This window comes from Pieris rapae, chromosome Z (genome assembly GCF_905147795.1).
Source record: "Pieris rapae chromosome Z, ilPieRapa1.1, whole genome shotgun sequence".
Taxonomy (NCBI): Eukaryota; Metazoa; Arthropoda; class Insecta; order Lepidoptera; family Pieridae; genus Pieris; species Pieris rapae.
Genome location: NC_059534.1, coordinates 2034811 through 2060738, shown reverse-complemented (window position 1 = coordinate 2060738; position 25928 = coordinate 2034811). Strand labels below are relative to the sequence as shown.

The 25928-nt window shown below is 34.5% G+C and overlaps 3 protein-coding genes across 4 annotated transcripts in view; all 3 read right to left on the bottom strand.

Moving 5' to 3' along the window:
* Window positions 1-12675, bottom strand: part of LOC111003361 (protein cycle) — a 33268-nt gene extending 20593 nt beyond the window's left edge. The window contains exons 1-2 of one of the 2 annotated variants that reach the window (XM_022273813.2): window positions 12378-12675; window positions 6690-6749 (exon numbers count right to left, since the gene is read on the bottom strand). In XM_022273813.2, coding sequence (XP_022129505.2) covers window positions 6690-6712 — 23 coding nt within the window. In that variant the 5' untranslated portion in view covers window positions 6713-6749; window positions 12378-12675. The remainder of the gene's footprint in view (window positions 1-6689; window positions 6750-12377) is intronic. The other variant, XM_022273812.2, reaches the window with a different exon arrangement.
* LOC123690557 lies at window positions 2451-3702 on the bottom strand. Its single transcript, XM_045634148.1, has one exon. It carries the CDS (start codon window positions 3347-3349, stop codon window positions 2585-2587), a length of 765 nt encoding a protein of 254 aa, XP_045490104.1. The 5' UTR covers window positions 3350-3702; the 3' UTR covers window positions 2451-2584.
* Window positions 12676-13492: 817 nt separating the features above from the next.
* LOC111003312 (G-protein-signaling modulator 2) lies at window positions 13493-25807 on the bottom strand. The gene is made up of 11 exons (XM_045634104.1): window positions 25618-25807; window positions 24169-24398; window positions 23801-24079; window positions 23199-23438; window positions 22393-22657; window positions 22141-22323; window positions 21285-21424; window positions 20639-20719; window positions 15935-16124; window positions 14439-14570; window positions 13493-14347 (listed from the first exon to the last, which is right to left on the bottom strand). The coding sequence occupies exons 1-11, from the start codon at window positions 25663-25665 to the stop codon at window positions 14291-14293; spliced, it is 1845 nt and encodes a 614-aa protein (XP_045490060.1). The 5' UTR covers window positions 25666-25807; the 3' UTR covers window positions 13493-14290.
* Between the last annotated feature and the right edge of the window lie 121 nt (window positions 25808-25928).

Genomic DNA, 25928 nt, shown 5'->3' with positions numbered 1-25928 from the left:
AGTTAATCAAATCTCTAGATATTCAATCAAGTCGCTAGCATTTTGATTTAAATAAAGCAGCGTCGACGTAAAGATGTCACGACAACAGCTGATTACTTTTAGTCTGTTTTTCTTGTGTGTGGTTTTTTGATTAAAATTGTAGTCTTTGGTGAAATCGTTAACATTTTGTATTCGATTCCGCCATGATTATTTTGGTGTGCTGGTGAAAAACTGAGAGCTTGGAATTTCCCTGATTTTTATTGTAAATGGTTATGTGTAATGGTTCAGTTAGTTTAGGTAAGTCTTGTTGCCTAGGAACGTTCAGGAAACTCGTTAAACGTTTCGATTAATCTCACTTGTCTGACGGAACTTTGGCGACTTGATTGAATATCTTTGTTTAATTAACTTTTCAGAATTTCAGTTAACTCTCTGATTTTACTACTTTACTACGATATAGACATGATACGAAATCAATTTAATAATTTAATGATTATGAGGAAGATAATTGTTTGTTTTGAAGTCCATAACTTTGAATACAAACAAATCAAGTAGGCAGGCAGCTGGTGTACCCGCCGCAATGATTAAGTTGAAGCCGCCACAAACTCGTAACAATGTATTGGTTGGTATTGTAAGCTAATATTAACCTAACTGGGGAAAGTTTATATATTTAGTTCATGTTTATGCCAGAACAAAACATGGACTCTCCCTGCAGCCCAAATTGATTTGCTTATTAAAATTAATAATTATGTATGTGCCGATGTATAACAAATTATTGAAGTAATACTTCTTTTGGCGCGTTAGGGGAAAGTTATGAGAGAAAATTTATTTGACCACCTAAAGTTAGCTATGGTCGACATTTTTTATTATATTTAAATAAACTTATTTTACTAGATAAAGCGTTATAATAAATGTATTATATGACTTTTTTTCTATTACCATAAACAACACAGCACATATCGATATGTACAAACAATAGTTACGAATACGGAAAACGTCTGTCTACGACGGACTGCTACTATGGACGGCAGGGGGCACCTGTTGCGTGCCGATGACAGGATAGCCCCGACCCCAATCCCTTATCGGGGTCGGGGCGCAAATCATTGTTGTTTTAATATACTTAACTAAACCCATTGGACTCAATGGATGCCTTTACCCGTGAAATATTTCCGATCGACGGTAGTGAATGTATTTAGGATATATAGGATAAACAAGTAAAAAAAAAGTAAAATAATCTAATTTCTTTTTGTAATGATTGGAAATTAAGCGGGCATGTATTCACATTGATTATGAAGTATTAAACGTGGTGCTATCAGAAATCAAAGAAGTATTGGATGCTGAAAAAAAACTTAGAAAACTTTGGGTCCGAAAATGGATTAATAGAAGACCCATTCATGCCGCAAGCTACCAACTCTTAGTTGCTGAAGAATTAAGACGGAATACTACTTTGCTCTCAGGTTGACCGAAGAGTCCTACTGCCTGTCCAGACGTGTTTTGGCAGGCGCGCTGCGAATGGGGTAAAGGGAGCCCTAAAAGGGGCCTACAGGGCCTGGCTCCTCGCAGTTCACTCGCAAAAAAAGTTTAACACGCTTCTAATCACGTTACTACTGAGCCAACTAATAACCTGGACTAATCCCTAATCAAAGTGAATACTGAGAGTAAATTGTTGTAAAGAGGTTGTGAGGTGTGAAATATTTCAAATCTAGCGATAATGTGTTCTAAACAAATAATTGATCATTTTCTCCTCAATACCCATTCAACCATACGGCGTTGATTAACGGTTAACCCAAAACACGAGAACATACCTTCGGGATTCAAATTCTAATTGTATAGTTTAGATGGATCCTGATGAATATATCGATTATATCTACCAGAAAATGTTACGCTGCGATGCGATCCGTCCATATTACAATAGATTGAATAGTGTCAGATGCAAGGCTCGAGTCTGTTCGAGGCACTGAGGCGGCTTAACCAGCTCCGACATAAAGGTAACTCTGCTGATTTGCCTAGGAACAATATTTTTATTTATTTCAATACTTAGCAGACCAATTAAATTTAACACCGCCATTACGGAACTATATGAAACGAGTTAATGATTTTACATAAAGAATTTATATTTACAAATCGTGATCTACATATAAAAAGGTTACAAAAGGTATTCCTCCAGACAACCCTAATATGGAACAGTATAAAAACACCTACAGAGAGTAAAGTACAAGAATTAAATAAATAAATAAATAAAATAAAATAGCCTTTATTGCTGAACTTATTTTTACAGTAATTTTTCTTACAAATACGTTTATAACTTTTAACAGTTTCTTTTCTTTTCATAAATCAGGTATCGGTAAACGGTCGTTTCTACATTTCAGCTTGTCTTTCGACATAGGCCTCCTCTAAAGATTTCCACTCTGTTCTATTTTTCGCTATGCGCGTCCATATTGGGCCCGCCCATTTACTTTGTTTTTCATGTTAGTGTTATTTTTTCCTTTAGAGGGTCGTGGTCATTTTTCCCCACGATGACCAGTCGGCTTGGGGAAGTATTTTGTTTTGTTATTTTATGTTGGTTCATGTTGAGCTGTTTATTTTTCCGTTTACCGACAGTTAATTGTTATTCTTTGTTAGTTGTTGTCTTAGCGGGAAGAGACGAAAGAGAATTAGCTCTAATCCTCATTACGTCGAAAGCATTTGGTCTATTGTTAATCGGCGGCATTAGAGTTTGTTGTTTCCTTGGTTGAGCATTGTTTTGTGGGGATGATGATGTTTCTCTTTTGCGCTTTTCCTTATTTATGTTAGTATTTTTTCCTTTTACTACTAGTTTGTCAAATTTCAGGTACGCGATATTTCCCTTTTCTCTCTCCTCTTTTAGCTGCGCCTGCAACGTTTTCCTTTTCTCTATTACTTCCTTTGTGTAGTCTTCTGTAACATATACATTTTTGAAGTTTTTCTTCTTTCCCATAACTTCATTCTTCTTCCATTCGCTCGTAAAGGAAATCAGAATTGGTCTTGGTTTTCCAGAAGACTTTCCCTTTCCTAGACGATATATTTTGTTTATCTCATGTTCTTGTAATTGTATGTCAAGGTCAGTTTTGAAAATATGTATTGTATTTTGTATTAATTCTTGTGTAGACCTTTCGCCTTCATTTACTCCAAACATTATCAAATTGTTTTGCTTCTTTCCTCTTTTTAAACTTTCTACTTCCTTTTCGAGATTTTCTACTTTTATTTTTAAGTTTCTATTTTCTGTTATAATAGGTTGAAGTTTTTCGTCTAATCTCTCCATTATATTATTTGTTATCGAATCTTTCAATTCTATTGTTTGGTTCAAGATTTCATTCTTCATTTTATCAAACAATAGTTGAAACTGATCCTCCATTCTTGTAAACTAAATCTGCGTGTTATGGAACGTAATTAGTGGTAGTTTTTATTTACTTGCTCTGGCAACACTAGTTAGCTGTTACTGTGACAAGTGTCAATGTCATTGATCTTTTGTCTATGCTCAATATGATTGGTGGATTTCTAACCTCTAATTATCACTTTTTGGAGATACTTTTGTTGAAATTCAAGAACTTACGTGATATTGTGTGAAATCGGTAGTTCCACTACACGGACGACACTTCAATTTGTGTTTTGTGACGTCGCAGTCTCAAGAACAGTGTACGAAATTATTTTTTAGCACTCAATAATACGGAGCTACACAATTACGATGCTTACAGTATGACAGCCCAACTTACAACCTTACAACCTTACAACAAAGTACAAGAATTAATCAGCATCAATTATTAACAAAAAATAACGAGAATAACACTAACTATGTATTACTAAAATACAAAATTGAAGAAAAAAATGATTATACAAAATGTAAAAGCTAATCCAAGGGTTAAATGAGTCACAATTAATATGCATCATTACTACATACTTAGTATAAAACAAAGTCGCTTTCTCTGTCCCTATGTCCCTTTGTATGCTTAAATCTTTGAAACTACGCAACGGATTTTGATGCACGGTTTTTTTTATTAGATAGAGTGATTTAAGAGGAAGGTTTATATGTATAATAACATCCATTAAATAGTGGAGAAGTACTGTTTATTTGAGGTTTCTAATGTGATGTCGTAAATAATTACATTTTTTTCCGCTTACATTGCAAACGCAGGCTGAACCCTACGAGTTTTATCAAAATAATGTACTAAGTATTGTACAAATTGAAAATGTCTACAGAAAAGTCCGTGATGGTATATGTCTATCTCTTATGGATAACCCACATTTTATATACAACGTTCACAGATTTTCTGTAGTGTATTTAGTATCAGCATTGCACCCGTGCGAAGCTGGGCGGATCGCTAGTATACATATAAATAGCTAACCATATTTACACTACAAAAATACTTGTGCAAGGTGTCGCTACAAGGGAGAGCACGTCGTTCTATACAAAATTATTTTTTTAAATTTAAATTTTTTATATAAATTTAATTATGGAAATAAATATTATTATTGTTTGAGCGGAGTCGTAAACTAGATTGATGCCTGGCTGGTCTGCACCAGTTAATAGAGTTTGGTCCCCTAACCGTTTCGCCGATCAGTAATTAAACTACGATATAACGTTAACCTGGGGCAGTAAGTAATATTAACTGTTTTGGACGTATTTTAAGCTTTGAAATATGTTTTTATTATATTTGTTTTGAAACTTCTTTAGGCACATGAGGGTATTTTTTTACGGAACGACACGAAGATGTGCAGCGTTTTAGTCGAAGAAAATAGAGAGATAGAGATTCTGACCGATTGAGAGAGAGTGAGAAAGGAAGATCAAGAAAAAATACACGCTATTGGTTAGTGTATTCGTTTAGAAGTCACATATTAGAACTTCAGATGCAATTCTTTGCATAACGTCTTATATAGTAAACGCAGATTTTTTATTTATTTATATTATCACTAGCGGATCCGACAGACGTTGTCCTGTCTACACGTCTTTAATTTCAAAATTTCAATTTTAATAAGCCATTTTGATGAAAACTATTATTCAAATGTTATGACAATATCTAACGATCCAGCACATGGTCACACACGATATAACACAATAATAACAAAACTTTTCTTAAATTTCGGGACAGACTAAAATTAAAATTCGAATATTATTTAAAATTTGACACTGCGATGGTAGCGCCGTCTGTCGGATCCAATGTAAAACATTCCAAACAACAACAACTAATAAATTGAAAATTAATTAAAAAAACATTGTCCAGCGGACAAAATTGTGAATCTAAACCATTCCCAGATCCCCTTGAACACACACAAAAAATTTCGTCTAAATCGGTCCAGTCGTTTAGGAGAAGTTCAGTCACATACACACGCACACAAGAAATATATATATTAAGATTAGCACGTATACAGTGTGCAAACAGTGGGAAAATAGATATATAAATACATGGAGTGATGATATACTGATACATGATCATCTTTTGGGGATTTTACCTTAGTAATAATTAATTTACAAAGAAGTTTCACTTGTGATATATGTACTTTGTATGCATGTTTTTTACTTGTATCCGATTGTATGTATTGGTAGCAGATACCACCTATTAAATTTAGATTCCTCACTTAAAGTAACGACAAGTTTACCTCGTTTAACGATGTAAAAATTTAAAATATCAACATAAAAACACTCACCAAGGCCTCTGAAAATATGTCGGTACAAAAATGATTCCTATTATCTAGTATGATAATTAGAGATGATCGTATGAAAACTAGTAAATGACCTTGGCGATACGAAATCTTACAAAAACTCTATGCAGTATACTGACAAAGTGTGTTGTTGAGAACGATGCGTTAAACAAATGGAATGAATTTATAACACTGGACGTGTTCTCAATGCATCGTTGAATTAGCCGAGTTTAGTGTGACGATCAATGCACTTTACAACAATAAAAGCATCATATTGTGTATCTTAAAAAGCATTGAATATATCAAGTGCTAGCATATAGATACATATAATAGAGTACTGTATAATGAGTACATTACATACAACATAAAATTAAATGGTATTACCAATTTCAATTTAACTAATAACTGTTACATAAAAACTTTTTTAATTATTTTGAATTTGGAACAAGTATTTGTATAATTTTAAAAACTTCAGTCAAATTGCGCCATTACACATATTGTTTCGTGTTTTTATCAAATTACAATATGGAATGGGGTGTTAAAAGAAAATAGTATTATATAGAGACTTCCAGACGTTCGATATTCCAGACGAAAGCTTTACAATTAAAGACTGTGGATCGATCAAAACGCCTTCTTTTAAAAAAATACGGTGGACTATCTACTACCCAAGCCTGGCTTCAAACCAAGGTCTTCATCTAGCCCAAACCTCAACCCTTTAGACTTCAAATTATGGTCAGTTTTAGAGGACAAGGCCTGCTCTAGCCACGGCGACATTGAGTCTCTTAAAAAATCTTTGGAGCAAGCAGTGGCGAAATTTTCCTTCTAAACAGTTCGTAAATCCATAGATTCACGGCACGGATTCATGGCCAACTAGATTAACGGCCTGTATAAAAGATGGCCATTTCGAATAGAATATTTTTAGTAATTTTTTGCTTACAGTTTAATGTTACATTACTGCATTTAAAATGCATATATTTAGTTCGTTCATTATAAAATTACTAATACGTTCATGAATATACAAGAGTGTTTCTAGCTCTACAGCTGTAATTATTAAATACCTGTTATGTCTGAAGCGCGTCATGAGTCGCGCCAGCCACTGCCGCACCAGATGAGCCTTTCTGCAACAAAGCACTCACTCAAACCGATACTAAAACCGACATCGTATTCACTCACACAATTGTATTTGATCGACCATGTCCTTTCATGTTCAAACCAAGGACGGGAGATGTTCACATATATATATGTGTTTTTATTCAATGATTATAGATTTATTGAAGTTTAATACAAACAGTTTTATAATTTAAAAAAACGAGTGTGTAACACCCGTTAGAAGTTATACTTCTTTAGCGTAACAAGAAAAAAATCTTTTTAATCTAATCTAATCTTTCGCCTAACTACACTAACAATATTTAGAAGAAAAAAAAATACTGCCTTCCCTAACGCGCTAAAAGAAGTATCGCTTCAAAAAAACTAAAATGTTGACTATCGCTAACTTTAGGGTGTCGGTTTTTTGTGACGTTGTGAGCGCGGGTCGAAAAATTTTACTGTCAACGCGCTAAAAGAAATATAACTTCAAAGTCGGTTCACTTTAAAACAGATTCAGACATCTGGGGCTCAGAACTAAAGAGCTTGTAGCCCCACTAGTATATTTTTATTGTTTAAGTAGGTATACTTGTTCGTACGGTCAAGGAAAACATCGTCTTAGATTCAAAAAGTCGACGGCGTGTGTCAGGCATAGAGGGCTGATCACCTAATTGCCTACCGTACGAGCAAGTATTATTCAACTTAAATAGTAGAATTTTTTCTTTCACTTCTCACTATGTGTATGTGGATCTTTCTTCATTATAATTTATAGCTACTAGAATGTCGGTCTCCTGATTTATAAATATTGTGCTGTGAGATTTTGTTATTGTTTGCTTTTTTCTTATTTTTTATCAGTGAAACATTTTGAGGATATATCCAATGTATTTTTTTTATTGTTAAGACATGTATCTGGTTTATTTTCTTAATAAATAAATATTAAGCTGCCCACTGAAGTATTTCCGAACCAATTCGACTTAGGCTCAAAAAAAGAGCGTACCAATTCTTAAAAGGCCGGCAACGCACTCGCGAGCACTCTGGCATTGAGTGTCCATGGGCGGTGGTATCACTTAACATCAAGTGAGTTGTTTGCCCCCTGTTCTATAAAAATATAAATAAATAAATAAAATCTATGGTGAGTTACATGTATAATAGGAATCGTAAACTAAGTCTACAATTGCGGCAGAAATACGAGTAAAAAATTGATTGCTTCCAATTCGACTAATCACAGTCAATTAATGAGCACCTATCGGGTGACGTCGTCCTTCGCTCGTTTCAATTATCCTACGTTCAAACAGGACCTTTTGTTTAATGGACCAAGGGGAGGAAGGAAGGAGGCTATACCTGATGTCAGGTGATATTCAGAAGGCTGTAAATGTATTGGTATGTTCTTTTCTTCAACGACCCTATCGACTTGGTTCGGAAATACTTTTAAGTAGCAGATCCACATATTGCCTTGCTTGCTAGTTGCTCGATCAACCGACAAAGGGTTAAGATTTTAAAACGAAAATTCTTTGTCCCTAGAACGAAACTTCTCCGATAACCGAACCAGAACGTTTGCACACATACATTGTTTGTATAAAATCGTCGACCTTCGTAAATAAAGACATCTATGACGGGGCCGCCGAAGCATCTCGAAGCAAAATATAGGTCTTATGAAAAATGGAACCAAAACACGCTCATCCATAAAAGATTGAAAAATTTGACATAAGTCGCTTGTGTAACAATTTATTCCTGTTTAAATTTCATCAGTAACCTATATTACGTGATTGGGCCGGTGTAGTTAAATATAAGTGCAACAGTGCGATGTACATACAAAAGGTCAATAGACGAAGCTATACAGAAGTAATAAATGTTATGATGTTTGCAAATGAAAACGCTTACAATAACGAGTATAATCGCCCGCTAACAAACCGAGCACGGCGGGCTTGTCCGATTATCCTCTCAAAGAGATTTTAATACTCGTAAATTGACCAAATCTCTCCATTAAAGTAAGTCTAAAGCCATTATAATTAAGTTATGATTACTAATTGTTCTCTCATAGCATATATATTAAAAGCTCTATTACAGAAAGCATACACTTAAACAATGAAAGTGGCTCAAAGTATCAGGATTGTGTAGTTTAAGTCAAAGTCAAAAATAATTTATTCATATATTTACAAAACTTTTCGGACGTTTTTAAATTTTTGAACATCTTTTATTTGTTAGTGAATGTAACTATTTTATTGCTCCGCATTGAAAGCGTGATAATTAAGTCCCCTTTCATCACAAACAGTAAAAACGTACCAGAAAATATAACATTTTGTTTTTTTTAAGGTTTATTAAACCTGGAATTAACAAGCAGGAATGCCAGCTAAAGAATAAAATAAAGTAATAAAAGTTTATTCGGTATATTGTTCGAGATATTTAAATATTTGTTATTTTCGTATTCGGTCACCTGAATAAGTAAAAATTTTGATTTACCTTTTTGCAGGTAAAATTGGTAAAATTTGTCCCTTTTCCGGTATAGAACTTTTTAAAGTCAGAATTCTAAAGAATTAAAAATCAGAGTATAGGTGACACACACGTTGTACACTTATGGACGTCAAAAAGAAATATATACATTAAATGCTTCTAATTTTACATTTACTGCCAGTTCTCAAATCAAGGGCTTAGCACGGACGAAAGGAACTGGCAATACTCTCCACAACTCTTTTTAATCGCCAAGTTTTTGTCACACAACGTTTGAAAGAGCTGCAACCATTACACCATGTTCCACATAACATCTTGAGTAATAAATAATAATAAAATAGTAGCAAGCATAGATTAAAGAAAGATAGAGATGCTGGTCCTCACACTACGATATTGCTGTGTTGTGGGTGACCAGACTTTTTTCCTTTTTTCAGCTCCATTCAGACGAGAATACTAAGCTTCTTTGTGCCAGCACTCGATATTTATTTATTTATTTAATTAATTATAAGTAACATTTATAATTAAATAAATATATTATTATAATGAACATCAGTATAATAGAAACCATTTCCAAAAACGAACTTAACATTTTCGCATTTATAATATTAGTAAGAAAATATCACACGTAATTAATTTGTTTTTCGTGATAAGTTATACCTACTTACATAATTTTATTTTTCGCGGAAAGGTGTCTATAAATAGATAAAACATATCAACTAATACTAACAATGGTTGATAAAAATAGACAAAAAAAAACTCGTTCTTTATATTTGCTAGCATATATGTATGTAATATAAAATAACACACAAACAGTGTCGTCAATATCGAATAATTTTTAAAATCGGTACAGTAGTTATCGAGATTACTCTAACAAATAAAGGCAGGAGGGCATTTTGAACGGTCCGGTACTACGGACCTTCGAACTTATAGTACCCTAGACACGGGTACCGTAATCGTTGCGCCGCGGTGACTGCGTTTGTCACTAAAGCGGGCGGACGGAGACGAGACACGCGGGTGAAATTATAAATTTTGCGAGCTTGCGTGTTCCATACACGGTTAACATGTAAGCAGTGTAATCGTTGCAGCTACTTACAATCATTATGTTAATAAAAAAACTTGGCGATTAAAAAGAGTGGCATATACCACTTCTCTTCCGTTCTACGCCCTTGATTTGAGAACTTGCAATACATGTTAAATTAGAAGCATTTAATTGAATATATTATTTCTTTTTTGACATTCATTAGTGTACATTGTGTTACCTATGAATAAATGATATTGATTTGATTTTTCATTAAATAGCGCGCTCTTTAGTAAATTAAGTTTTATTTAGATAATTAAATGTAACTAAGTGTACAGAATATTGATTACAGCAATTTGAAAATGAAAAATATTTTATTTCTTTAACAAAAACGGTACAAAAAACAAATACTTAATATATATATATATATATATATGTACTTTTTTTATATATAATATCTTTTACATTATTTATCAATCTTGATATAAAATGTAATATGGATCATGGAGTACAAGATAAATAAAAGTGTTCAACAACTCAAACAACGAAATAAAGGTTTAAAACTTGTTCCACTCTTGTTAGGATCTCAAGTACCCAAATATGCAATACAATATATATCACGCACAATGGTCCTATTAAGAGTCTAATTGCGGAAACGGAGTCCCCACACACACACGCAATACAATATATTATACAATTTTGACTAGTATTTACGTACTACGGTTTCGTTACCATATTTGTAGATGATTAAACTTAACTTAAAAAAAGGACCTATCCGGTCGCCAAGCTCCAAAACAGTACATTTATTCTTTCCATTTATTGTGATTGTTTCTTAAAGTTGGGCAAATGGAAAAAATAAATGGTCGAGTTACTTAAGTAGTTTATGTATCCATTTTGAGAGATTGATACATTTAAATTGGCTCGATAGAAAAAAATCCAAATATAGCCAATTTTTGACACTTTGCTTTCTTTTTATGACGAAAATGTATATATAAATCATGATTTTGAAATTTACACGATATATTTTATCGCAAGGCAAGTAATCCTTTTCCGGAAAAAATCGATAAAATCACATAAATTTAATGTTTTACATAACTTATAGTTTCCGACGCGCCTTGGCGATAGATTCCGTTACACAAATGTTTGGAAGTGTGGTTAGAATATTAAATTTTTTTGTGGAGCTTTCCAAACCCCTCAATTTTAATGTTGTTATAGACATTTCACCTCTCTTCCCCCTTCCTGTTCAAATCTTCCTCTTTAAACATATATATGTATTAAACTTATAAGTTTAAAAGATACTTTAATTGTTTAATGTCGACTTACAGTAACCATTCCATGCTTCACACTGTTACTATATTTTTGCTGTTGCAAACTTAATATATTTCATCTTCATTTTGTTATGCTTAAGATTATTGATTTTAAATATGTGAACTATACTAGTAATGCCACTATTGATTTTATAGGAATGGATCTTGTTGTTTCTACTTAAAATGCTATGGTAACTATTAAAATGCAAGTGTCATCAGCAACCTCTTATAAAAGAAATGATAGGTATTTATATTGACAAGAATCCAGTTGTATTCCAGTTACATTAATCTTGAAACATGAATTCAAACACCGAGGCACAATTTTACAAATATTTCACAGGATATTTAAAAAACTAGCATTCTAGTGCTATTCAGTAAAACGCTCTTCAAAGGCATAGGGTAAATCAAGGTTAAAACTATTTACCATTAACATTTAGCTTGGCAGCTTTCTTTTTGGCATTCTTTCATACTGGAAGAAGTTATAGTACTGTCATTTATAATTTTCCAAGTAGCTTAGAACTGTTTTTTCAAACAATTTTTCATAGTATTTTTTTACTTTTCTCCATATAATTCCAAAGTTTCCCCATTACAAGAAGTAGGTATCTGAGACCAAAAAAGTCTTTGAAGTGAAATTTAATGCTTAAAAGGTAAGTGTCTACTTTACCATAGCAACAGTCTACAAAAAATTTAAAAACTAGATTGGTATTAAAAACTTAGTCAAATAAAGTGAGTTAATAAAATATTGACATCTGTGTGCTACTTTAGTTTAGTTTTTAACACACAAAACATTAAAATAACGTAATAAAGGTCTCTCACAAATCAAATATTAGGGTAATAAAGGTCATTTAGAGTGGACTCTACATAACTACGACTACGTCAATTGTACTTACTAGTCGCAGCTGGATGTGCTAGGCTGATTATGGAAATCATCCATTTCGCGTGAAAAAGCATGGAAACTTCAAGAAGTTTTAGGAACTCGTTTCTTAGTGGTCAGTGCCCACCACCGCAACAAGTTACTTCTAATTAAGCGACACGCACTGTTTACACGACACTTTTAAGACACAATAAGCACATAGGGCACTAGACTCTAGAGGCCACACTTAGACTAAACTGTGTTTGAACATAAATCTATTTATATAAAATACTAAATATTGCTTTGTAAATTAGTATTTCACGTTTCACTACTTGTTGACACTACTCACTATCATGACATAACTTGACATATTTACTGTCATCTATCACTGTCAAATGTGAAAGATGATTTTTTGAATTATAACTGATACAGATAACGAAATCTGATATAATAGACTCGCAAAATATTTTATCATATTATTTTCTCATACCATTATCCTCTTCTCCTCATGCGGCACCACATCTTCAGGGTAGTAGAGACCACTCCAGGCCTCCAGACCAATACGTGTCTCCTCGCACGCTGCTAATTTACATAAAATTCATTGGGTCATGTTCTAATTACGTTAAACGATTAAATTTGTATATACATAGTGACGTGACTGTCTCAAGCCTGGTCTAAACAAAATAAATGCATCGCTGTCTCTGTGAAATAAACGGTTAAGCTGATGTAATTTTCAATTGTAGTATTGAAAGGAATATGCGTTCTCCGATCACCCAAATATTTACTAATAAGTTATTTGTGCTTCGAAGAATTTTTGCGGTTTTATGGACAGTATTTGCATAGTCACAGAATGCATAATATGTATTATATAGTTATACAAAGAGATTATTCTTTTTTCTAAGTTTTAAACACATAACAAACTGCTTTTCAATAAAAAAATAGGAGGCAATAAAAATCATTAATATCCACCAATTCATTACCAAAAAATAAGAATGAAAGAAATCCAGATTAAAACTGTTTAATATTTATAAATAAGAAGTCGGCATTTCCACATAAACTAATAAAATATGTTAGAACGTTACAATCATACAAATTAAATGAAGTAATGTTGTAGGTCCCAAAAATTTAATTTTAATCAACACCTCGCCTTTCTTTTAAGAAAAATTAAGAAATAACACAAATGAGGCTTTTTAGAAGGTCAAAACTGCTGTAAATTTTGAATAACTCTATCTAAGTATAGCCTAATTGTATTGTACACACCATGTACGGTTATTATAGTAATAGGCCAGATTAGTCCATAATATTTCAACATTTAAATATAAATATAAAATTTGGCAACATTTATTAGGACCGAATAGTTTGGACATTCATAACATTCTCCATTCTACATTTAGAGAAACATCAAGATTTCAAATGTCAGGAAACTATCAATGTATATGAAAAGATTTGTTCACTTACTCCAGCACCGTCACTTAAATAAATACAAGTACTTAGATTTAACAATATAAATAATGAGTACATCGTAGACAACATCTCAATAGGCATATCAAATTATAATTGACATAATTCATGAGATTTTTACTAAATTATACAAAGACAACATTATCCCATGATTGCAAGTCAAAAGAAATTGCTTAAATAAGGAGCAATTTCATTAGTAAGTCTACCATTTTATAACATGGCTTAAACTCTTTCACCTCAATCATTACATTACTTATAGCTTAAATAAAAAAATAAGAATAAATGTACTTGATGCTTGCTTTGGTGGTAAATGAAATCTTACTCAAGGAATGTAGGTATATGGCATAAAGGTTTAAAAATTATAATTATTAAAAATACCAAACACACACGGTGCCAATTATTAAATTTCAAATCTAAAAATATCACAAAGAACATTTCATGGTTATAGTAGTGGGGTGAAATTTTATTGTAGATTCTTAGTCCATCAGCTCACTTCTTCGAGCTTGACCCAGACGCACCCTTGATCTGACGATCTTGAAGCGGGATCTGGAATACAGAACAAATATCAGACAACATGCCTTCTAGTAGGTTAACACTTATTTTTGTTTTTAGAGGTTTTAAAATTTGTAATACAAACCGTAGCGCGTTGATCGTCCAACCGACCGGATTGTGCCTTCATAAGTTGGGCGAAAAAATCATCATCAGGCACCGTGGACTCCTTGGGCTTCGGACGAGGCAGCTCAGAGCGCTGGTCTTCCAGACGAGAACCCTTAAAACGTTTCATATTAAGTTAACAATAAACCAAAGAATCAGTTGTAAAAAAGATGGTACGATTCACCAATTTAGGTTTGAGCTTTACGAATCATTGTATGTTAGCTTCAGATACGAGGTCAACAAGAGAAATTATATTCTAGACCGAAATTTCTAGTTGGTTTAGATAGAAACAATTAAACTACACAGGATGTATACGAAATGCTAAAGTAAAGGGATCAATGAACTACCTATAAGGTGGCAATAGTACATAGAAAGCAATGGTTATATACTTTGATAATTAAACACATATATATCTAGAATTGATATTCTATTTTAAAAAATCGACTTTTATTCCTTACATATAAAACGCCAATATCATACGTTAGGACCTAATATATTGTTATAAAGATGGGTTGACTGATGTGTCTTATACCAATAGTTAGAGACGTTTTCAGCTAGCTGAAATATGATTTCGGACCGTTTCAAGATAGGATCAAAAACATTAGATAATTGTAATTTGCATAATGTTACTCTCTAAAAACCACCACACCACGTGGTCACCGTGACCACGCACGGTGTAAAGCACGCGAAATAAAAATTGTTTTCTTTAAATGTTAAAGTTATGTTAATAAAAGACAAAGTTTACTCTCGTTTTCAGGAGGCTAAAATTTTTTTCAAGTTGTTTAAGATCAAGTGCAGTCGAGTGGTACAGTTATCAGGAAACCCGTTTTCAAGACTTAGTTATAGCCCTTTGATGCAATAATATTCTATACCGAAAATCTAGTTTAGCTAGAAACAGTTAAACTATAAGGCATATATATGATAAACCAAATAAATTCAATATTAAATGTGAAATGGAATACACGTTTTACAAAGCCAATATGAAATTAAAGCGAAATTACATTTTCAATCAGTGTAGTTGAAAGGCGAACAAAGAAATACCGAATTCCCGTTAATACTGGCGTTATTTAATTCCTGTCCGGCACCGACGCAATATTGACATTTCCCCCAACACCCTACGCACTTGTTTCCTAGAATAGCAATCAATTTCGCAATATTGTTTTAATCCACCCTCGGTATTTTGAATGTTACGGTGATTTTGTAAACATCATTTGATACATAGATAGTAATATCTACATTGTCGCTTTGCATAGGAGCACTTTTGTTTGCCCCTTACGTTCCCCGTGCGTGCACTTGCCGCATTTCATTGTTTTAATGAAATTATTACATTAAATCTGCTGATTTTGGATTCGATTCCCGATAGTTCTACAGAGATTTTCGTTTGTCGCCAAAATGTGCAAAAAAAATCATTTAAAATCGCAACGCACCTTCTCATGTAAGAAGAAATAACTATGTACTAATGTATAACTATATACTAACCTGGACTCTAGCGATCATATCGAGAAAATCGTCTTCAGGCTTCGTACTCCTCGTCTGTTGGGATCGAAGGCCTGGCAGCGAGGCTCCCGTGCTTTCCTGGACCGGACGTAGCTCGGCTCGCTGTGAATCCATTCTCTTAGACTGAAGGCTGCTGATCATGTTCAGCATATCAGTCATCGCCTCGGATTTGCTGAATAAATATTGAAACATTATCCACAGCCCTTTGAGAACAAAACACATCACTTTTATAACATAGACAATGCAACAGGTACGCACAGCATTTTATCTGTTTTAGTGGACATCGTGAGGGCGGGTTATCAGCATGGCTCAATTAACACGTGTAATATAGGCGAAAGCTATCCCTTCAGTGACGTGCATCTAGGTCTAGGCCAGAGAATATAGGTATTGGCTGGCTGCATCTGCGCGTTACACCCTCGCCCGCCCACACGCATTTGTATAGAGAAATTATACCTGTACCCGAACATTTTATCAAAATCGACGCATTATAATTTGCTAACCACAACCACAACGAGAATGAAAGCCTTGTAATAAGGTTATTTTTAATATCAATTTGGTAAGAAAAATATCCACAGAGCATCTACCCTTTAGAAGGTCAACCCATTTAGAAAAACAGATATTTTCCTATCGTCCTATCAATGTTATTTAGTTAGCGATATAATGCGAATAAGATAAATGTGTTTCATCAGGATCGCGTGTTTGCAAGGTGAATTCAATAGAAAGTACTGCTGTCAAAGGTAGCCATTAGCGATCATTAAATTATTACGAACTATAAAAAAATCAATAATAGTTATCAATTTGTTTTTGTATGCACAATTGTTGTGCCATCGTAACAATTAATCCTGATGGTGATTAGATATCACAGGCTATATATTCTAATAATCTCAGGTTCTAACACTAATTATTGAAAAAATTAATTACTTAACTATAAAAAAAGTCGTTATTATTTTTCATAAACAATGTTTACGTTCGAATTACGAATTTTAGCGCCGTACTTCAAAATTTTATATTACCTATCATCATCCAGCAACGGCATCATAACGATACAAGGAGCGGTGTTGTCGCTCGAGGTGCGCAAGAATCACTGATAAGAAACGTCACACAAAATTTATGCGAGATAAACACATGTCACTTGACGCATTATCTGACATCTAATAATAGAAGGCTTATATTAGATTATATTAGACTAGAGATAACCGCCCATATCGACTGATATCCTAGCCGATATGTCAGATCAACAACCTACTATTTTCCTTTTGACTTATTAAAAATTATTCATTTCATAAAAGTTTTGCAATCGTCACTACAGAGCTAAAAAAATTGCGACCTCGACAATTACCTACAAGTACGCAGTGAAAAACCCAAAAACATTACAAAAATCGTTCTACCTTACGATTTGGCCGGATAACTGGACCCCGGATCTTAGTGAAATGCGACACCAATGTTATTCTTAGTATTTCTTAATGCGCAATTCAGCATCCGGCCTTATTATCAGGCGACAACGTCAATGTAAAAGTGCTCCTATCAATAATATTAATATGATTATGATATGAGCAACTGCAGCATCAGTCAGCAGAAAATTTCAAACCTCCTTAAGGTAACTAATGTACAACTTCATACACTTATAGATACATAAAGGCGGGCATTTCTACAATTTTCGCTTCATGCACAAGAGTTGCTTGCTATATTGTTAGTTATGAGATTTAGAAATATAAGTTTTATTTTTTAACGTTTTTATGTAGAATAGTTGGTGTGGGAGTTATTTTGGAATTCTATCGTATTAGTAGTTACTGTTAAGATAGAAAAATGTTGTGAAATAAATAAATGTCCGACTGAATGAAATATGGTAACATAGTAAACGATAATACTAAATATAGTAATATATCATTACGTGTGATAAAGAAGAGAAAAAGATGTGAGAGAAAGATTATATTTCGTTATATTTAAGACATATGTAGGGGACGTCTGTCGGGTCCAATTGATTTATAGTTTTATTATTTACGAGTCGAAAGCCTTCAAAAGGCTTTCGTCTGTAAGGGATCAATGAACTTATTATAAAAGTACATAGAAAGCAATGGTAAATTTGATATTTAAATACATATAAGTATTCTAATTAAAAAAAAAATTTTGTTCCTTCTATATAGAAAGCCAATTTCAAATGTAAGGACCTAATGTATTGTTATAAGATGGGTTGACTGATTTGTTTCTTGATTTGACCACCTGTTAGAGCTAGCTAAAATATACCGTCCGTTTCAAGAGAAGATCAAACACATTCGAAAATTGTAATTTGCATAATGTTTACTCTCGTTTTCAGGAGGCTAAAACATTTTTTCGTGTTGTTTTAGATTAAGTGCAGTAGAGTGGTAAAGTTTTTAGGAAACCAATTTTCATGACAAGTTATATCCCTTCGATGAGATAATATTCTAGACCGAAATTTCTAGGTGGCAACCAGGGCAGAATGATTAGCGAGAGAGAGTGCAGATATGAGCCTTCTCAAAGCCAGGCTGAACACTCTAGAACACTTTCTAGAAGAAGGACGGAGCAATGTGCGAAAGAGATAAAGAATAAGGCTGTTATAGAACTGTGCAATGGCTACTCAGTACCAATCCTGCCTAGAGAGATTAAAGTTCATCAAAACAAACCAGATGACCAGAGAAGAATAATACAATTCATGAACATGATAAAATAAATTATATTATAATAAATACTAGTTATATAGCATTTTATTCATCGTAACTTATTGTAAAATAAATAAATAAAACTTTTAAGCCGGCGTTTGTCTATATGTATGAATAAATTTAAAAACTACTACAGCAAACAACTAATACAGCAAATAGCAAATACTCGAAAACATCGCTGGATTAAAATAAAATAATTTGATATAATAATTTTATGGTTAATGTTTAATTATTTTTGTCATCCTATCTAGATACCACAATACACTGAAATCTTTACTTGTACGTTGTACGTTGATCCATAGTACATCTTCGAAGTCGGTAGAAGAGGCACATCGTTATACTTCTTATCTTCGTTGATTTTAAATAATTTCTTCACAATCACACTTACTAAACTCAAAACTAACTCCAAATAAAGCCATGATCTACCCGAGGCTAAATATTGAATGTGTTAAACTGTTATTTCGACACTCGGATAGAAAAAAGTTGTACAAAAGTGTACTGTTTCTCTCATAGTTCCATGGCCAGGTTAAATTTAAGTTCAGTCAGAAACTCTTACTCTTGCTTCGTTGCTGACCATGTCACTCAGACATGAGCTGCCGACTAAAGAGAGAGAGAAACTCTTAGGAAATTTCTTAAATGGATCAAATCCGACTAACGTGTTGGTATAAATAAGCGATGCAGTTCAGTTGTAGGATTAGGCTCGCAAGAGCTCATCAGCCGCCAGGTCTAAATGATTTTCCAATAATTTTTAGATATTATTCGTACATTACTTAGTAAAAAAAAGAGTGTGTGTACTTATGTACACGCGTTAGAAGTTATACTTCTTTGGCGTATCGAAAAAAATAACTAAAATGCAGTAATGATTAAGGATAAATAGTAAAATTAATCAAAAAGATTTCATTAGTAAATACTATCACCGCCGTATATGAAATTAATGGCTGTATAGGTCCCATAGCGGAAATTCCGAAACTGACCCACTCATTGATGACATCGTTGGCGACTTTCACGCCCACCAGTTGGCATAACATTGGATCGGCTCTGATGCCACCGATCACGAGGGTAGATTTATTCATTCCTTGACTACAATTACGCGAATACCAGATGTGGTTAGTCCCATACCTTCTTGTTGGACTTTATCTTGACCTCACATCCAAAGTACTAAAAAGTCTCCGTCGACCATCCTCTGGGTTCTTCTGGATCATTGTGGTACTACAGGTACTGTGCCTATTACGCACGTTGTTATTTTTTATTATATTTAGTGAAATTGTTGTAATTTATTATTTGGCATTTTAGGTAAGCTTAGGTCAGCAGGTTGAAACGGGATATGGTATTTCTTTACGTCCTACCCTTGGGGGCCTATATTCTATTCGTCGAAAACTCCACCTAACGCTGCCTGTCACCGAAGTGGTTCTGCAGGGAATCGAACTCTTTACTCCATTTTAGGCTTTGCCGATTTTTTGTTAGCCCTCCATTCCTCCACTGCAAATGGATTGAGGTCCTTCAAAAAAGGCCGGCCGGCGGTATCACTTAACATCAAGTAAACCTACTGCCCGTGTGCCCCCTGTACTATTTTGTTTTAATAAAATAAAACAAATAAAAAAATACGTTTATTTTGGAACATAAGATCATCTAGCTATCACTTATTCTACGTCAATCAATTCAAACCTGTAGGCATCCCTACTCATCGGCAAAGAAGACAGAGGGTGTAGGCCGAGAGAAAAAGCCGGCGTAAAATCTCTCGGTACTCTTTTAAAAAATCAAATCATCAAACAATATTTAAAACAAATATATCAAATTAATTAGAGGTAGCCTGCCCAGCACTAGTCCCAGGCCCTTTTATCAACTAGGAAATATCGGAACGATACGCGACAAGATAGGCCGGAATTCTCTGGAACCAGGGTTAGAATAGAACGCTGACTGCTCATAGCTTCATATAAGCTGGTCGTAACAATGACCAAAATCCCTGGTAATCCTGACTTCACATAGGTTTGTATAACTGAGTACTCACCTGTTAGTAGTGGCACTCGATGACCTCGGAAGCGGGCGCGGTCTATTCTCTTTGTCCAGGGTAGCGCGTTGTTCGTCCATCCTGTTTAAAAAAAAACATTACATAATGTTTAAAAAATAAAACATATGTGCAATTCACACATGGTAGAAGTGAAACCTTCAAAAACATTTTTTTTATTATTAATCATATATAAATTAATCATTTTCCATTATCTAAATGTGTGTGTTCTTTTAAAACAGTATATTTTAATGATAAATTTTAATTTATAAGTTTAATATAAATTATTAATTTGGGAAAAACTAAAACATCGAAAGTTTGAAATTCGATCAAATGAAAAAGCGGCAGTAAAGAGAGGCTGTATAATGCCTCCTATCTCATTTTCTCCCACGTTAAATCATATGATGAATTGATGTTTCTGTCTCTCTTTACCGCTGCATCCGGTTTGAAATCACGACGATTCGAAAGAAGTTTATCTATCTCATTTTCTCCCACGTTAAATCATATGAATTAATGTTTCTGTCTCTTTTTACTGTCGCTTTTTCGTTGCATCCGGTTTGAAATCACAACGATTCTAAAGAAGTTTCACTTCAAAAATGTATAATTTTTATGAAACCTCCTTTAAGAGATAGCAATCTGAAATACCAACCTTTGAGCCTGGCTCTTGGCAATGAGCTCCATGAACACTTCGGCTGGATGGTCCGTGTCTTCAGAGCTAGCTCGCGCCACGCCACGAGACTCGGCCGCCTCACCCCTTTCGGCTTCCTTTTTCTTCGCCTCTGGTGTTATCTGCTTAAGCAATATTAATTATTCCATTGTTCACCATATTAAATAAATTATTTATTACAGGGTAGGCTGTATTTTCATCGAACGCGCGGCAAAATTTTGTATGTATGCAGATTTACTGCAACATATGCATATTATGTACATTATAATCTTTGAGTTACTTAAAAGAGAAATAAACTAACTTACCTAACCATAACGTTTTATGTGACAATGTTTATTAAAACTACCTTCCTTTGACTGATTGTCAAAACTTTACATCGCATTGAAACTAAGATCCCAATCTACACGAAATTACTATTTTTAAATATACAGAGTAAACTCCAAATAACATCTACGGATTTAATCATAAACCCTCTAACGCCCAAATCCAATAACCTATCTCAATCCATTTTTGACCATCTGAGATGTTTGCCTAGTGGCTTCAGCGTGCGACTCTCATACCTGAGGTTCGATCCCGGGCTGTGCACCAATGGACTTACTTTCTATGTGCGCATTTAACATTTGCTCAAACGGTGAAGGAAAACATCGTGAGGAAACCGACATGTCTTAGACCCAAAAAGTCGACGACGTGTGTCAGGCACTGGAGGCTGATCACCTCCTTAAAAAATGATCATGAAACAGATTCAGAAATCTGAGGCCAAGACCTAAAAAGGTTGTAGCGCCACTGATTTTACTTTTATAATTCTGTCTAACAAAATCAGGTATTACAACAATCGCACCTGTATAAGAGACAGTTGCTCCATACTCTGTCTGCGTACACGCAACGCATTGAAGGGCGTGCGAGGGGGTGGCGCGGCGCGGGGGGACGGTGGTGAGGCGCTGTTGTCTGCAGGAAGACCGAGCACTTTACAAAGGTCGCCGATATTCATCTGTGCCGTCGCCATTCCCAGAACATCGCCCAACTGCAAGAAAACGGTCTCTCGTTATAAGGGCGGCATTAGAGTACACAGTCTTGAAGCCCAAACGCTTACCTCTTTCGAGATATTGTAGTGTTCTTTGGCGTAATAGAGAGCTTTCTCGTGATTGCCGAGGGCTGCATGGGCGTTGCCTAGCGACCAGCAGGCCCGGCCTTCGCCCACTCTATCGTTCAGAGCTCTGGCGGCGGCCAAATGCCGCGCGTGGTACTCTTCGGCCACTCGATATTCACGTAGCAAAGTGTACGTGTTCCCGAGGGAATAGCAGGCCTGAGCCTCGACTGCTGCGTCGCCCAGTTCTTCGGCTAAGGCCAGGGTTCGTCTGGAAGTCGAATTACGAATTTGTTACACAATTGGTGAAGCTTCCTCGACAATTTGATACTACATATGCTTACCCAGTGTAATGGTAGGGAATACAAACACATTTTACACAAATATTCTTATCAAAAATTTTTGAGCAAAGCCACATCTACGCCGTTGCCAACATTCGCATTAGCTTTTGGATAAATTATTCTACCATTATTATAATACCATCTTGATTATAATTAGTCACATATAAACCCTTAAACTGCCGTCAACACACTAGGGAGCCCTCTGGCATTGAGTGTCCATGGGCGATATCACTTAACATGAGATGATCCTCCTGCCCGTTTGGCCCCTGTTCTAAAAAAAAAACTTCCCGTGTGTCCTACTTCTTTTTCATAGGCCAGTAATATAAATAGACAAAATCAAAAATAGTCATTTGGCTCTATCAAAGTACCATAAGCCTGGGCCCTATAATTTACTTATGTTTCATCGCAAGCTTAGAATAATTGATATAACAGGTACACGTTTATTAAGATGTTTTAATTCAATGCACTCACTTGTAGTGCTGTGCGGCATTCTCGAACTGGCCAAGAAAGATGTGAGAGTTGCCGAGGTTGCTGTTAGCGCGGCGTTCGGCAGCGCGGTCACCCACTTCTTGGGCAATCCGAAGCCTCTCTTTATGGTACCGGATCGCTTTCGCAAAATCTCCCAAAAGGTAGCAAGTGTTGCCAAGGTTGCCACACGCCCGACCCGCTGCCTGCCTATCGCCTACGCTGCGCATCAATTCCAAGTTCTCTCTGAAATACCACAGAAAAGCTATTTTAATTACAACTATTATAGCAGCAAGCAAACCTGGAATTAGGAAAAAAATATTTTCAAAGATTTTTCTAAAAATTTGAGCGTAATCCTGTCTTAAAGGCCGGCAACGCACTCACTAAAAATGAGTGTCTATGGGCTGCGATGACTGCCTTTTTGGGCGTCCCGCAGGCCCGTTTGCCCCCCTATTATATTTAAAAAAAAAAAGAAATCTGAGTGAGAGTGAAGCTATATCACTTGTGGTTCTACCCTAATAGTGTAATAAAAATCAGATACAGTACTCAACCCCATGGATGAACTTGCAGACTACAAACAATTTAACCAAATGTTGATGAAAACTTACTCATAATAAGTGACAGCTTGTAGAAGGCAGTCACGTACTTCTTGAGGAAAGTGTCCCGGATCGCTTTGTCCTGCGCGTCCTAAATGCTTGCCCTGGGCGTGGTAAACATTGCCAAGGTTGTATAAAGCTCGCCCTTCACTTAACTTATCTCCCAATGTCCTTGATATCTCCAAGTGTCGCTGGCAACACTGTATTGCTTCTGAGAACTTGCCCATCACTTTTAATGTGTTTCCTAAGTTACCAGAAGCCTTTGCCTCGCCTAACTTGTCTTCCATAGTCCTTTAATAGATTTATATAGGGTTAAATATTGTATAGTATATTCTTATGTCATTATACGTGAAAAAGACAGAAAAAGTATTAATACAAACCTAGCTAATGTGAGATCATGTTTATGATATTGCATGGCCTTATTGTAATCTCCTAGGTAGAAGTAAGCATTGCCAAGCTGGCTGTATATAGCACTCAAGGTTCGCAGATCATCAGTGCCTGCCTGTATGGCAGCTTGGAAAAAGGCAACACCTGCACGGCAATCCCCTGCCTTGCAAAGTCTTTCACCTTCCAGTGCCAGCTCCAGACACATGGAGCCTCCATCGCAGCTCTTAAATAAAGTTGACTTTTAGAATAATCAAGTTGATTAATCACAGTAGTTTAAAAACTAGTAAACCCATTAATAACACAGACTATGTAACATAATATAAATAAAATTCAAGCATTTATAACTGTAAATATAGAGTAATAATTGTATATAAGTGTAAATATTGAGGTAACAATGAGATAATAACTGTAAAACCAGTTATACAATTTAGGAAGCCTAATGCTGTTGTTCAGTGCACATAATTATACATTACATAACTGCTTCAAATACCAGTGATGCATGCAATGCACACCATTAATATTCAAGTCAGAACTTTTTATCACTTAATCATGATAAAGAATATTAGAAACTGTACATTTAACACTAAGTTTTAATACTATAAAATTTGCTTTAGCAAATTATTGGTATAGTGAAATGGGAATTTTGTTTTTACTGTCTTATCTGATTAGATAAATTCAAAATTAAATTATGTTTCTACACCAAGAAAGTTCAATTTGTTTTACAATTTAATATAGGTATAAGTTTAAAAAACCAAGTAATGCCTGTTAGGTTTGGTCCTTACAAAATTCATAAAAATGTAGAAAAAGAAATAATGATGAGACTTGAAACATACATTAATTTGTAAAAAAGAAAAATATCACGACAAAGAGCCCTTGATGTCATCAAAAATGAACAACTAACGCTTGACTTTTGAGGTTTAGCAGGATGCAAAAAATCAAAGATTATACATAAATATTTAGATAAACGAATGGAAAACAGAAAATTCAGTTAATAAAATTTTTGTGCATATTATTTACAATTTTTGCAGCTCAGGCATACCAGATAAAGTAAGAGAAGGCTCTATGTAGTAGACAAAGGGTGTGTCACATATACAGAAAAGGCATTCATGTTTTAATAGATTTTTAACGGCAATGAAAATATGCTCGTATATACCGGTTTGTTTGTGATAAGATAGATAACATTTGTCCTAGTTAAATAAGTTTTCTTCAAGTCTTAACAATAATAAAAAAGCTTGTGCCTTTGTTCTGTAGCGTCAACGGACGTCGTCTATTTCCGCATTAGGGACCCCAATGCATCATGACTCACGACTCAGCCTGTCGACACGAATCTATGAACTTTGCTGAATTGAATTAGGCCAAATCAATGATCACTGCCTATATGTTTATATTGTACAGCCGAAATAAACTGTTAAATACACTATTTTTTTACACCGTTTACTTACTTGTGTATCAGCAGTCGAAAGGTTCTCCGCACTAGCACTCACAGACATTATAACAACAATATTAACTAAAAATAGAACTAAAAAATAATTTTATTCAGTCAAATTTTTAACATTATTGTTGCTAAATTTACAACACAGAATTACATGTAGGGCGTTACGTAGAGATTGGACAATGAAGCCAATGGATTTTTAAACGATTGGTACAGGTAATATGAAATTATAAAGCATAAATAACCACAGACTATAGATTATAAAAATTTGATCCTCCTAGAGTGACAAGAAACCTAAAAGTAAGCTTTGGAAAAATTGTG

Coding starts and splice junctions, on each gene's coding strand:
- LOC123690557 (XM_045634148.1), bottom strand. CDS start 3,349: ATGGAGGATCAGTTTCAACTATTGTTTGATAAAATGAAGAATGAAATC.
- LOC111003312 (XM_045634104.1), bottom strand. CDS start 25,665: ATGTCTGTGAGTGCTAGTGCGGAGAACCTTTCGACTGCTGATACACAA. Junction 22,324..22,392: donor ACTACAATATCTCGAAAGAG/GTAAGCGTTTGG, acceptor GTTTTCTTGCAG/TTGGGCGATGTTCTGGGAAT. Junction 16,125..20,638: donor TCGAGTGCCACTACTAACAG/GTGAGTACTCAG, acceptor ATATTTATTCAG/CAAATCCGAGGCGATGACTG.